The 14,972-nt window shown below is 37.7% G+C and overlaps 1 protein-coding gene across 1 annotated transcript in view; it reads left to right on the forward strand.

Moving 5' to 3' along the window:
• Positions 1-14,705, forward strand: part of EYS (eyes shut homolog) — a gene marked incomplete at both ends in the record, with an annotated part of 727,941 nt that extends 713,236 nt beyond the window's left edge. Inside the window, 2 exons of the mRNA XM_083857640.1 lie at positions 5,027-5,188; positions 13,507-14,705. Of these exons, the coding sequence (XP_083713766.1) occupies positions 5,027-5,188; positions 13,507-14,705 (1,361 nt within the window). The remainder of the gene's footprint in view (positions 1-5,026; positions 5,189-13,506) is intronic.
• Positions 14,706-14,972: the final 267 nt, after the last annotated feature.

Below are 14,972 nucleotides of genomic sequence, written 5' to 3' on the forward strand. Positions count from 1 at the left end.
TTTTCATCACAGTATTTCTATGACTTCTAAATTATTCAGCAGTTTTCTTTAGCAGGAATAGTTTGTGCCACATACATTCATAAAATCTATTATGATAATTTTTCTTGACTTCAAGGCATGACAACAGAATGCTACTGCCTTTTTCACAAAGAAACAAGTTAATAAATAGATTTCTTCAATTGTATATTAGTCTCTGAATTCCATAGCTACAAAGACTGCTTGTCAATGTACAACTCTTGAAGAACTGAAAGAAAATTTAAAGAGTTTTCATTGTTCTGTCCTTGGTTTAATGAGATACTTGTCAAGCAATAAAGCCATTTCCTTGGGCCATGTTTATTCAGCTCAAGTCAATTTCCTAGATATTATTTTGATGTCACATTCCATTATTCTGATATAAATGCATAGCAAATTTTTGAAAATATCTGATAAACTGACAAAAATAAAAAATTCTTGGCTTTGAAATAATTTTTACTGTAAATATTTTTTACTTTCTACATACTATAGAATGTTACCTGAGATATTTTAACTGGTATTGTAAGATAAATTAATTCACAGTACAACTTAGCTCTTTACATGACAAGACATCTTACATACCCACATGTGTTCACCTGACAGTGCAGTTAGACTTGCACAGTCTAACTAGTTATCATTTGGATATCACAGTTATCATTTTGAAACTTTTGTTTCCATGTTTAACCACAAGGACAATTTTTTATTGAGGCACAGTGACTACTGTCACTATTGTCTTTTAGTCATTTAAGCAATGTCAATCTCATCAAGTTTGGTTTCCAGTGACACTTTTTGATAACTTGTGGCAACAGAAAAAAATCTTTAAATAGTAGCCACAGCACGCACGTTGCAGAAGGATAAAATGTGTTGTCTAAATTTTACCTGAAAAGCAATCTAAGGTTTCAGATATCCATAAGGATAGAGCTAGTGTCTGGTCTCAAAGACAGCTTTGCTGAGGAGCCCCAGCAGGAGTTTCTCCCTGCATTGCTTCAGGAGCAGCTTTAAATATCCCATGGTGCTGTGCTGAACTACAGTGTGGCAGCATCAAGATCCACTTGATATGGACCTGACTCGCAGACTGATTTGCAGGCTGGACTTTAACAGCTGCCTCATCACTGTGGAACTGATGTGCCACTTGCCTTAGCTCAGCTATCAGGTGGGGGTAGGCTTGATCAGGCTCTACCAAGTGAAAAATGAGCCAGACAAGTCTTTTTCTATGTCTTTTTTTATTAGGTCCTCATTCCTTTGAGCAGTGACTCACATTTCCTTTCACTTTCTTGTTGGAAGCTGGAATAGATTGCCCAGAGAGGCTGCAGAGTCTCCCTCCCTGGAGATATTGAAGAACTGTCTGGACACAATCCTGTGCCATGGGCTCTGGGATGAACCTGCCTGAGCAGGGAGGTTGGACCAGGTGATCCACTGTGGTCGCCTCCAACCATGCTGTGATTCTGTGTAGCATCATCACATACTAGTATTCAGCTTGGAAAATGAGCCATTACTCAGGTACAGAACAGAAGTATTTGTTTAAATTCCTGTTGTAGTTACAATGCATCCCACGGTGCTAAGCGTTCTGTTATTATTGCAGTAGTTACACAGCAAAGGTCCTACCAGTTTAGCTTATAGGATCAGCAAAGGCATCCATTTACCTCATTTGCTTTTGCAGAGTTTCTCAGGAGTAAGCATATGTAGCACAGGTGTTGTCTTGTGCAAGTTTAGCTGAACTTCTTATTTTCTTATCTTAGGTGAAAAATAAAGTTTGCTGCCAAGAAAACAGCATTAGAGTACCTCAGCCTCTAATGCGTTAGTTTTGTATATGCCTGCCTTAAAAAAAAAATGAAAAGCTTAAATTGTCATATTCTTCACCTTAAAAGTTTGTCTGTCTATAGAAGCAATTTTGCAAAAACGAAATTTCATACTGCTTACCTCTGTGCACTGTGGTAGAGTGAATGCATTCTGTTTTGGGATATGGGTACACATATGGGTTCCACACACCTGTCAAATCAGATTTTTTCCATGCATATAGTCAGTACTTGCAGGATCTACAGCCCATTTGCAATAAATTATAAGTCATTCTAGTACTTCCTATAGTTATTCCTGCTGCATTGTGGCAAAATATTTTACTTTCTAACAATTTAAGATACATTTATGGGGAATAAGCCTACTTTTTAGAGATAATGAAAATAAAATATTTGCATCTTAGAAGTTCCAGAATGAAGTACATTAAATAGAGTATTGTATTTGATATCTACAAATCAGGATAATACCTCCTTACTAAAGAATTCTAACATCTGTTGCTGAAGCTGTGGGTCTTATTTTTTAACTCTGTCTGTAATATGAAACCATGGACTTAATTCTTTTTCTGAGTGATATTATAAAATCACCTTTTATCCTTGTTCTCTTTCTCTGCTTCAAAGCTTTTTATCATAGCAATCTTCCTTTCATTTCCCTCCCAATGACAAGCAATGTAGCATTTCAATCCTGCTGATTTTGCTCTCACACTAGTCATTGTCCAGGCTTCCTCCATAAGCAGCAAAGAATTAACTACATTGATAAAGTGGAACTGAATCTGCCATAGAGACTTTCAGATACCTCATTATACACTTTGCCTAAGGCGACCTTTTAAGCAGGAGCATATTTTCATGTAAGATTGACCACTGTGGCACAGTTCCTCCACATCTAAGTCTCACTGTGCAAAAATCTGCTAAGAGGAGACTGAATTACAAATGATGCATGAAGAAAAAATTTCTATATACAAAAATGAATTATTATTACTGATTGTTTTTTAAATAGGAAGATTGGAATATAGGGATTGTATCTTTAACTCCTAATGGAGAGCCTTGTCTTACCTACTGAAAAAAAAAATCCATATGGAATAGTAAGCATTGCTCTGTCTTTTGTACCTGATCGTGTTTATAAGTTTTAGTGAAGTACAGCAACAAATCTGTTTAGCAAGTTTTATTACTATTTATCATCCAGGGTAATTGTTATTCTTTTATTTGTGTGAACTTTTAAGTATAGATGCCAGGAACTTCATACTTTTGACATTAACTAATATATCACTACAGACACTGCCTAGCCTTAATAGGATGCATAACAGCTATTATGATACTTGGGATGGGAGTGATTGGAGAATATAGATTGAACAACAGCTCATCAAAAGCCTGATTCTGATCATTCAAACATTTAATAAATCCATTATAATTGATATTTAAGTGATTAAAACTTACTTTTAGACTTATTGAGATTTTGTACCATCAATCCTATGTACCTTCCTCAGAAATATTATCTGTAATCTACAGGGGGAATTAATAAAAAGGTCAGCTATGCAGTTACTGCCCATTCAAGAGGTATCCTCAGGTCAGGTTATGCTGATAATAGGTGAGAGATCTGGATCCTCTATAGTGATGCATCTGCCTGCTGGACACTGTCCACCAGGGACACCTTGAGCCCTGTTCTGAGGGAGGTGGTGTGACAAATAGACAAATCACAAGAGCTTGCAGCATGCTGGCTGTATTCCAGCCTAATAACTGAGACCCATCTGTGATAGGCAGCACAAGGTGCAGCTGGGTGGTGAGTGGGTTCACCAGCAGATGCTGTGCAGAAAACTTGAGTGTGGAAAGATGGCAAAAGGTATCACAAAAGAATGCGCTTCAAAGACGTCCTGTAGGTATATTTGACTGAGAGCAAGTTACTATAAAACAATGAAATTAGGAGCACCAAAATGAGAAAAGATGATGGTCTCTTAGAAGGGAAACAGCACAGCTTCAGCTGGGAAATGCAGAAGTGAGAAGGGAACACTTACAGCTTAGGCATTTAATACTGCTGTTTAAATAGTAAAAACTGTTTATCACACACAGTTATAAATACACCCTGCACATCTAACGAGCTTGATTTATTCCAGAGAATGCACAAATACTAACAAACAACTACATGATCATGAATTAGCTAATAACTAACATGATTAGAGAGATTACTTACAAGATCATATACTTACAGGACAAGGAGGAATGGCTTCAAGCTGAAAAGAGAGCAGGTTGAGATTAGATATTAGTAAAAAAATCTTTGAGACTAGTGAAATACTGGAACAGGTTGCCCAGGGAAGTTGTGGATGCCCCATCTCTGAAAGTGCCCAAGACCAGGCTGGACTGAGCCCTGAGCAAGCTGATCTAGTGGAAGATGCCCCTGGACATAGCAGGGGAGTTGGACTTGGATGATCTTTAAGGTCCCTTCCAGGCCAACCCATTCTGTCATTCTTTAATTCTATGATAATTATATCTCAAATATGCAATGTTGTTACAGTGGGAAAAACTGGAATTTTTTTCAAGTCACACAAACATTACAGAAAAGTATAATAATTTATCAGTTGACTGAAGGCAGTTGAACCAGCCTGATTTTGTAAGTGGTATATGAACAATCAGCACTGAGAGAAGAGGTAAGGCAGAATGATTGTCTATAGCTCAAAAGTGTACATTGTATCCTAACTGTAATTGTGTGAGTGTTCTCTTCCACTATAGGATAGGATGATTTGAATTATCAAACATCTCAATATAATCACCCTAAAAACAAATTTCAGCAACAATTAATGAACACTTCCCACTTAAAAAGTACATTCTTATGATACAAAAAGCAGCTCATTACAAATCCTCCACTAGGATTATCATCATGGTGAGAAAATAAATGTTTATTTGACTCCTGCAACACTATTTTGCATTTCAATTTTTAAACAATGTGAAATTTACACTTATATATTTGAAAATTTATGCTAACAAGATCGCAATTATTTTGCATTAGAACTGCAGCCTTGATTGTTGAGGAAAATAAGGCACCCAGAAGACAATAGCATTGATTTCCTATTATCTAAGTTTTATTTTGTATCTAGGTTATTTTTATTCTGTGAAAACAGAAGAATTGGAAGTATTATGTACAGCATTTAAATACTATACAAGATAACTAGTTCCATAATAACGCAGTCCTCTAAAAATATCTTTCAGAAGACATTTCCTCTTGTATTTTTCAGATATTTCCATTAGTGATGCATCCTTCAGAAATAATGAATCATCATGGATGTCATTTGCACCCTTTTATATCCGGCATAAGACCCATATTAAACTGCAGTTCCAGCCTCTCTCTCCAGATGGTATCCTGTTCTACACTGCTCAGCATTTGGGTACTCAGTCAGGTAAGGGGATTCCAGCTTGCTGCTATCATACAGCCAGGTACTTTTGTGAAAAAGAACGGGAGTTCACTGGGGTGATTCAGGAATTCAGTCTCTGTAACTCATTGCCCATGATGGCTGGGTTTTATCACAGATCATAGAATGTTAGGGGATTGGAAGGGACCTTAACATCATCTAGTCCCAAGTCCCCTGCCATGGGCAAGGACACTTTCCACTAGACCAGGCTGCTTAAGGCCTTATCCAACCTGGCCCTGAACACTGCCAGGTGTGGGGCATCCACAGCCTCCCTGGGCAACTTGTTCCAGTGTCTAACCACCCTCATAGTAAAATATGTCTTCCTAACATCTAACCTAAATTTCCTCTCTTTCAATTTGTATACATTACTCATTGTGCTGTAGTTCCTGACAAAGGCCCTCTCTGGCTTCCTTGTAGCCCTCTCCAGACACTGAAAGGTTGCTGTAAGGTCCCCACCCTTCTCCTCTACAGGTTGAACAGTCCCAAGGTTCTCAGCCTATCTTTGTAGGGGAGGTTCTCCAGTCCTCTTATCAACATAATGGTTTTCCTCTGGACTAGCTCAAATAATTACATGTCCTTCTTACTCTGGGGACACCAGAACTGTATTGTACAGTTGATTTGAACTGTGAATAATCAAGTTCATAAGAAAAAAAACCATGCAAAACCAACGTTTTAGATAGTCCAAAGCCACCAAGTACTGAATGAACTTATTTTATGGTTCAGGAAAGCACTTTCCCCTGGAAGTGACCACAGCCAGCTTTTTAGACTTTACACTAAGATTCTTACTTTGGAGAGCTGGCCCAGTGTTTTAAATTACCAAAATCAAAGCAATATAAAAACTGATCAAACATGTTAAGGGAAAGTGAACAGAAGCTTCTCAGAAGTGTAGCTTTTTATGATATAATGTTGAAAAGTGTGCTGGTGCAGCATGTAAAAACATGCAAGTTCTGCATTTCCCAGATATGCAGTGACAAATAAATCTAAATAAAATATTTATAGAAGTATTTTAAACTTTGGTAAGTTAACATTCCTAAAACTTAATATCAAGAAAACATACTTTGATAGTGTAAGTACATTCTAAAATTTAGTCTTTAAGGTGTACATTTTTTGTAATTACTTTATTAACCTGCTCAATTGCATTTAAATGGTGATCGCAGATTTTTAAACAGAACCATTATGTGTCATCCCGATCATCATCTTAGAGCAAATTTTTCACTTGTATTGAGCAGGTTATGCAAAAATGATGCATTATATGACAAAAACAAAAAAATTGATCATGTATTCTTTACATTCCTTTGTTCAAAGTTGAAAGCTCTAAGATATTTCAATAAACATACTCAGCCACAAATTCATATAAACACACATATGCCCAATGTACCAGCACCTTACTGTGTACACAGATGTCTCAGCAGGTTGATAATGCATCATACACTGCTGACACCTCCTGTTTGCCTTATTCTAATTGCGACCACATACAGAGAAGCTTCAAAGAAAAATATATGAAGTATCTGTAATAAAAATACATGTATTAGCAAAGAGCTCTGTCTTCTACAATGAATCTTTTACAGCTCTATCACTTACAGGCCAAAGTCTGAGATTCTTGGTGAATTGTTCTCTCTTGCATAAACTAAAGCATTACATGGGCCACGAAAAATAGGAGAAAAAAAGGATCTCTCTCAAAAAGAATAGGTCAGAGGTCATGGAAGCAGAAAGCATATAATGAAATTAAACACCTCTTTGGAAGCATCAAAGAGTGCTAAGTATGTTTAACTCGGGCCAGGAGTGGTGTAGTCCAAGCATGCCCTCATTCTCTTGCCATTCCTGAGTGTTTAGTTTGCACAGGAAATAATATTTTCTTTCAATCACTCTCTAGAATCATAGCAATTCCATTTTAAAATAAAATTCCTCTTATATAGAGAGATTTATTTACAAATTTCTTACTTCCACTTTCACTGTGCTCAAGTTTTGAAAGATTCAGGAAAAGCTAATCGCCTGGCTTTTTATTTTTGTCTTCATATAATCCTGTCAAATCCAGGCCAGAATTAGATTGATGAAAGACTTAGAAGTATTCTTAGCAGCCAGCAGATGAGATAGAGCTTTCTGTTGAAAATTAGTTTAGAAAGCACTTCAAGCTTCTTCTTCTAGACAGTTATGTAAGATTTAATAAATTAATTGCTGAAATCACAGAATTTTGTTTCTAAAATTCCTTTTTAGTAAGAAATAATTAGAATTTTTTTTTTCCTCACTAGGCAATGATGTTTTTTTTAAAGATTTGAGCTGACTATGCAGCTAATTTAGCAATGATATTGAGTAGCACAGTTATGTATCAGCTTGGTTTGTCACCTACACAAACACTACACTGGGACTTTTCCTTCAGGAATATGTCCCACACAATAATCCTCCCATCATCAAAAATAAAATCACATCTTTAGCAGGTGAAGAAAAAAAATGAGACTTTTGTTGAAACGTTTTCTTCCAGCTTTGTTCTTTCCAAATAACATGACAGGAACTTTCTAGAAAGGGCAAGTCTCCTTACTTTGAAATTGATCTGCTGGTACCAGCTTCTATTCCTCTAAAAATATAACTTCTCCAGTACACACATTTAAACACCGCACAAACTGGCATAAAATGGAAAACATCCTGTGAATCAATTAGCCTAATTTCCTGTAATTGCCAGTCATCCATTTTGTTGCTTTGTCAATGATTTCTGAATGTGCATCATGACTTTAGGTATGACACTACTGATTTCTGCAGGCCCTAAGAAAATAATTTCTGAAGATTGACAAAATTTATGTGGCTAGCAATATTAATAATAAGTTGGGGATAAAACTCAACCCAACGAGTGAGTTGACTTCAGAAACTCGAAGATAGAATGACAAGAGACTTTCTTCCCATCTTTGACTACTTGTTCTATGCACTGCTTCTGGGCAAGGTCTCTGCAAACAGTATGGAACTCATGTGGAGTCCAGCACACTATTTGTAGAAGGTCAGCTCACTTCACAATTTCTCAAGGGCAGTGTATCCTATTTTTACCAATGAAAGCGTGAGACTCCTAATGATTAAACACCCTTTAATTCAGGACTTGCTGGATGCCCACCAAGTGCTTGAACAATGTATATAATTCAGTCCATTTACACAGCAATCACTCTATATACTTGGAGGCCTTGGCACTCTAGGTAAAAGACAGTTTAAAAGGAGCCTTGCATTTTTGTTGAGTCATATCCTTACTGAAGGTTTACATTTGTTAGCAGAAGTGGAATATGCCACAGATTGCCTGCATCATTCCAGAGTTCAGGCCAGGGTGATGGAAAGATTTGCTCCCTGAAGAGATGAGAACGAACAGTCATGCTAGGTGACTAAGAATGTAGTTAGGTCAATAAACAGAATGTGGTGACTCATGCTAAATTTAACACTCAACATTTCAACAGCAGTTCTCTGCCTCTCTTTAGCCAGATTGTTACTTACCTGGTCTGAAAAACCTAAAAACTTTAACTTCTGATATTTAAGGCATTTCAGTTTATAAATCTATAACATGAAAATAAGACAACACCAGTACAAGTAAGTGATGTCTGCATGATTTTCTAAAACCTTGCTTATGATGAAAACTGAATCATGGAACTGGACTAAAATCTTCTGGAAATATTCAGAACTTCTAAATACCTAAAAGACAGGAGTATTATTTTCCTAATCAGAAAGAAACCGATCATCTACTCACATTTAAAATAAGAACTTGAGTGGTTAACTTAAGTCTTTTCTCCTTGCAGTTCTATTTCCTTAGCTGACAGGGACATAGTTTCTGCTTTGTTACTAGTTTTGGAATCATTTGTATGGACTAAATCAGCAGTGTAGGAAGCAGAACTGCCAGCGTGACAGAACAGACATCTCCACTATCTTGAAATCTGTTGCATATGAAGTGTTATTTTTATCCATTTGACACTGGCAAGCAAAAGAAAAAAGACTGGCAAATTGAGGCTTGTTCAAGGAAGTTGGCTCCTTCCAGCTACCAAAATGTGCCAGGGTGACAGTGGTGACCAAAGGAATCACACTAAGTTTCTTCACAAAGAAGAAACACATTTTGGAGAGGTGAGGCTGAATGGTCCAATCTATGAATTAGATTTGCCCACCCCTTGTAGATCCATGGGCATCACTGCCTGCAAGGTTTCTCTGGATCCCAGCTATGCCCTTCCTGCTACAGGATGGTGCTCCAAACTGAAGCTGGATTCTACCTGTGGGCACATTGATCTTTCACATGGTTTGAGAAATCTACAGGCTTGACTTGACACCAGTTTTCAGTTGTGCATGAGCTGTGACATGAAACTCCACACATGGAACAGAATAAATTATAATAATCCATGAAAGCATATCCATGGGTAGCTCCTTTAGGTGCACATTAGGAGCACTGGCCATGGCCATCCCTAGGTAAAGATCAAGTTATAACAGCTGCAACAAGCTCCTTTACCCCATCAGCTAGCTGGTACCTAACTGCATGCACACACTCAGATAAGGGAAAGACAAAGTTAACAAATTTAAAGGAAGGCAGTTTCAACCATATTGACATATTACCAGCCGGCAATTAACAGCAGAAGTTGCAGAGGGTGGGAATAAGGCTCATCTCTGTTCTTCATTCCCTCATTTTACCCCTTTATAGCCCTCCCTTCTCTTCCCTGTATTCTCTCCTTGGCCTTGGGCCTTTTTCTGGTTACTGGAAATGCTCAGGAGGCACGTGAAGGATAACTGCTAGTCAGTTAGGTTTCCTCTCAGGTGGACACCACAGTGCATCAGCTTCCTTGGCCACAAGGAAGAATTTAAAATTTGATTGTGAGACTGTAACCAATTTGTTGAAGAGACTTACATAAAAATTCATAGTCATAGCAAGCTGAAAAATTTTGTGATGCAATCAAAATTCATCATAAGAAGTCATATAAGAAGATACTATTACAGATAATCCAGATCTCACAGTAGAATTTGGATGCACTTTTAGGAGACTTTTAATTATCTCCTAGTTTTAGGAACTGACTGCTCAAAACACTGGGCTAACTAGCCTTCTGGGAATTCTGACATCTGATATGGGAGCAGGTGAGGCTTCTGCACATAAGAAAAACATGAAAATAAAATTACAAAGAAAAATTCACCCCTGCTTTAGAGTTCTGTTTCTAATGTGGAATAGAGACAATCCACTCTGAGGCAGAGCAACTTCAACTTTCAGTCACCTGGTGAAAACCCTGAACTAGGATTTGCAAGTAGAAGTGCTGTTTTATCTCCAGAACGAGTCCTTCCTTAAGGCTACAATACCTGCTACAAAATTCCCTTCCTTTGAGAAGATAACAATCTTTTAGCATTTGGGCTATAAAAAAATCACTGTTTTAGTGAAACAGTGGAATATGACAGGGGCAGGAAGGTGCATCAGAACAGAACCGAATGTTGTTAATAATTTTGTTCAATGCCCAGGATCTTGACATGCTGCAGTTTCAAGGCCCAGCTAAGCTACAACAACCTAAAGATTCAACCTTGCTGACAGAGATTGCCTTACAGTTTCTTGCATCCAATAGGTTGGGCAAAGACTTGCATGTGCAACAAAAAAACAACTGTGAGTGCCTGTCTCAGGAGTATTTCTGCTTTTTTTTGTGACACCACTGATGGAGATGAATAGCCCATATTAGATGAGATGCTAATCTAAAATGCCAGAAGCAAAGCTGTGTGTCCTGCGCATAAATCAAATTTTTGAGAAAGCAGGGACCAGCTATACAGTCTAGTGCTGGAAAAACAAAGGATGTTACCTCCTTCCTGCTTAATGAAAGTAAATTTCCTCAGAAAGGTCTCTGGCAACAGGTTAAATGAGACAGGTCTGAGCAATGATCAAACTGAAATAGTGAAAAACAACCTTGCTTCATAATCTCCTATACAGAGACTGCTGAGAAAAGAGCATCAGTGGCAAGAATGCTATTTGTCTAAACTGGTGATACAATTCCTATGATGACATTGACCTGCACGGGCTCCAGCTGTGCAATCTGGCCCTCAGACAAAGGGCAGATGGAGATCTCTTGTTTAAAACATTACTGGTTGCTAAACTGAAAAAGATCAAAGACAAGCCCTTCATTTTCCTTCACTTTATAGGAAATTTCTTGGACAGTGAACACACAAAACTATACATGACAGTCCTAAGATGTTTTCAGCCAGGTGTCCCTAGTATAACCTATTAACTAATAAACTTCATGCAGAAATACTGATTGCACCCTAGGATCAACTTTCAGATCCTAAAATTTGTCTCAACACTACTCTTCTTGCCAAAGACTAAAATGGCAAATCACCTGTGAAAAGAGAGGATCTAACCAGAGGAGTAAGAAAGTACCTCAAGAGCCTCAGGGTGAGTTGAAATTGGAAAGTGTAATTCTTTTTGTTCAAAAGTAGCAGAAGCAGTTACTCAAATTTGAAGTGAGGCTTCAAATTTGTGTCAGAACAGAGTACTCAGGGATAGCCTCTTAACACTGTAGACAGCAGATTCGGTTAACACAGGTTTGTTCTTTTGAGAAAAACTAAGTAAGATTCCAAAAGAAGATCGTTGTCAAATTCACAAAGCCACAAAACCCCTCCCCTGCAGGCCAGGAAGTCTTGGATAACTGCCAGTTTCTCCAGGTCTTGATTACAGGTCAGATTCAATAGCAACCCTGGTCAGATGTTCTCCTCCTTCCTAGACAGCAAAGTATGAGTACTTGTGTCCTTATGCAAGCCTGCAAGGTAGGAGAGGGGATTGAAGGCTGCCAAAGTGCTAGTTCAGAAACTTCTCCTCATGCTCCTTTCTTACCCTAGGATTGAGGGCCTGATAAAAGACAAGCAGGTTATATACATTGCTGAAACAAAGCAAGATGAGTGCATTCAGACTATGCACTGGAAAATCAGGCACACTTAAAGCCACATCACTAAGCAGGAGAAATTACAAGTGAAGGGAATTATACTAATTTTCTGGAAAACAAACAAACAAACAAAAGCAAGGTCCTCAAAAAGAACACTAAATACAGAGAAGTACACCAGTTCATCACAACTGGAAATAGCAAGCTAAAAGGAAGTGCTCTGCCATCACCAGCGCTGAAAGAAGGAAGAGCTGTTCTCTTGTTATTTCCATGGCTATCTGAAGCAGGGAAGGTGAAGCATGAAGTATGTGCTCTACAGCCACTAATACAACTGAAACCTCTCCATCCTGCCTAAATGGCAACCTGAACATGTCTTGACTAGGGAGGTCTAATTTTAGCAACTTTCACAAGCCTCCAGTAAATTAAGCCATTTAATTTCACTACAGGCAATGTAATTCCAGGATTAGAAATGCTCAAAAATTAAACACACCTGAAAACAAACTTCATTATTCTACTCACAGGCCCACTCTTAGGAATGCTGAATCTTTAAGGAAACTGGACTGGTAACTATTAGGAAAGCTTGCATTTAAATTTAATAGACATATTTACCAGTTTAATTCATAACAACCTGATGCCTATTATTTCCAAAAGTAAGATATAAAAGTTAAATTGCACAGGCAAACCTCACAAAATTTGAGAACTTTAATTTCTAGACTTTTCTGCTGTCCTCTTCTGCTTCCCTGTCACCTTCCCCTATTAGGCTCTCCCAAACTCCTCCAGCTCCCATTTCCTAACCTTTCTCAGTTTTTCTTCTTCATACTTGAAAGTACAATTTCAAGTGGTACTCTCTCTCCTTTTACACTGCCCGTAAAGCCAGAAACACTGATAGTACAAGAAGAGAGAACTCACTTCGAATACGTCCTGTCATGATGGCCTCTAGAAGAACAATGCAATAAAAAGCATATCTGTTCCTACAGCTGTCAGATTATTAAACTCAAAACATCCTTGCTGTGAAAAGGAGCCTTCAGGGAAAGCAGAGTATGTCTGGTGCAGACACAACTCCAGCAATCCTTTATTCAACATTATGAAGTTGAGAGTATTTTTGCCTTTGTAACTTGGCCAAAACTTTACTCTTTTCCATGGGAACGATGACTCACATGTCCTGGATGCCAAAGTGATCCTGTTTCCTCCTACCAGTTATCAAGTCTCTGCAAAAAAGCAGAGCTTTTCAGACGGTTGGACTTTTTACTTTGAGGCAAACATGAGCTCAGTTTCCAACAATGAAAAAAAAAAATAAAAAGGCTAAGAGCACCTCATCAGGGAACATTTCCTTTTGTGTGATTTAGATATAATGATGGTACAAGGAAATGCAGGTATAAAAGCATCAGAATCATTGATATGTTGTTCTTCAGTGCATCCCCTCTAAAAATTAAAATTATTTTATACTGTTTTTTACAGGTGACTTTCTATGTGTATCATTAGTAAATGGATTTATACAGTTACGCTACAACCTTGGAGACAGAACAGTCATCCTACAGACCCTTCAGAAGGTTCATGCAAATGGAAATACATGGCACACACTCAATGCAGGAAGAGTTGGTAATGAAGGCTACCTGGACCTGGATGGTATCAATGTTACTCAAAAAGCTAGTCCTGGAATGAAAGCACTAGACACCCACACGGATTTTTTTGTTGGAGGGGTATCCTCCTTAAACCTTGTTAACCCAATGGCAATAGAAAATGAACCCACAGGTTTCACTGGTTGTATTCGAGAAATTGTTATAAACAACAGGGAACTGAATCTTACCGTGACTGACTCCAAAGGTGGAGCTAACATTGGTGACTGTGATGGAACAGATTGTGGTTATGCTGTGTGCAAAAATAATGGAACATGTCACGTTGAAAACTTGGGCTTTTCTTGTTCTTGCCCAAGAGAGTGGACAGGGACCACGTGTGAACAATCTATTTACTGTTCACAAAACATGTGTGGGTCTCATGCACTCTGTATTCCTCAGCTTTCTTCACTTTCATATACCTGTTCATGTACACTAGGTTGGACAGGTAAGTACTGCGATAACAAAATCAAATTTTATATAGCAAAGTTTGTTGGTAACTCCTACATTAAATATACTGATCCTTTTTATGGAAAAAGAGATCTCCAGTACAGCCGCCTTTCTTTAAATTTTACTACCAATCAAACTGAAGGCTTAATAGCATGGATGGGAAAAAGTGAAGATGAAGATAATGACTTCCTTGCCATTGGTCTTGCCAATGGAACATTAAAAGTTGTGATTAATCTTGGAGAAAGAATCTCTGTTCCTCTAATGCGCAGCAAATACTTCACCTGTTCTGATGGAAGATGGCATTTCATTACTGTAGTTCAAAACCAAACTTGTATTAAGGTTTATCTTGATGAGGAACTAATCCTTTTTGAAGATATTGACCCACAAAGGAAATACACTGCTTTAAACTACGGTGGCATTTGTTACTTTGGTGGATTTGAAATTGGCAGGGAAGTCAATATAGTCACTACAGGGCTTTTTCAGAAAGAATTCTTTGGTAAAATTAAAGATGTTGTGCTCTTCCAAGATTCTAAAAAGATTCAGCTAATGAAAGCAGAAGGATACAACATTCATGATGGAAATTCTGGAAATTAATTGAAAAAATCTGTCTAAGACTGTTTCAAAAAGGATAAAATTCCTTTACCTCCTGTTTATTGTGTTAGTTGGCAGTGTATGACTCAGCAACCAACATAGGAAAGCACTTAACAGGTAATAAGGGGCAAACCTATGTGGAGTATTAATAGCATATACATATAAAATATGATCAATTGTTTTCCACCTATAATTATTTATGTATACTCTAGCATTTACTATAAAATAATGGGAAAGTCTACAGGGTTGTTTTTTTTATTGTGCTGGAAA

This window comes from Zosterops lateralis (assembly GCF_965231275.1).
Source record: "Zosterops lateralis genome assembly, chromosome: 3".
NCBI lineage: Eukaryota > Metazoa > Chordata > Aves > Passeriformes > Zosteropidae > Zosterops > Zosterops lateralis.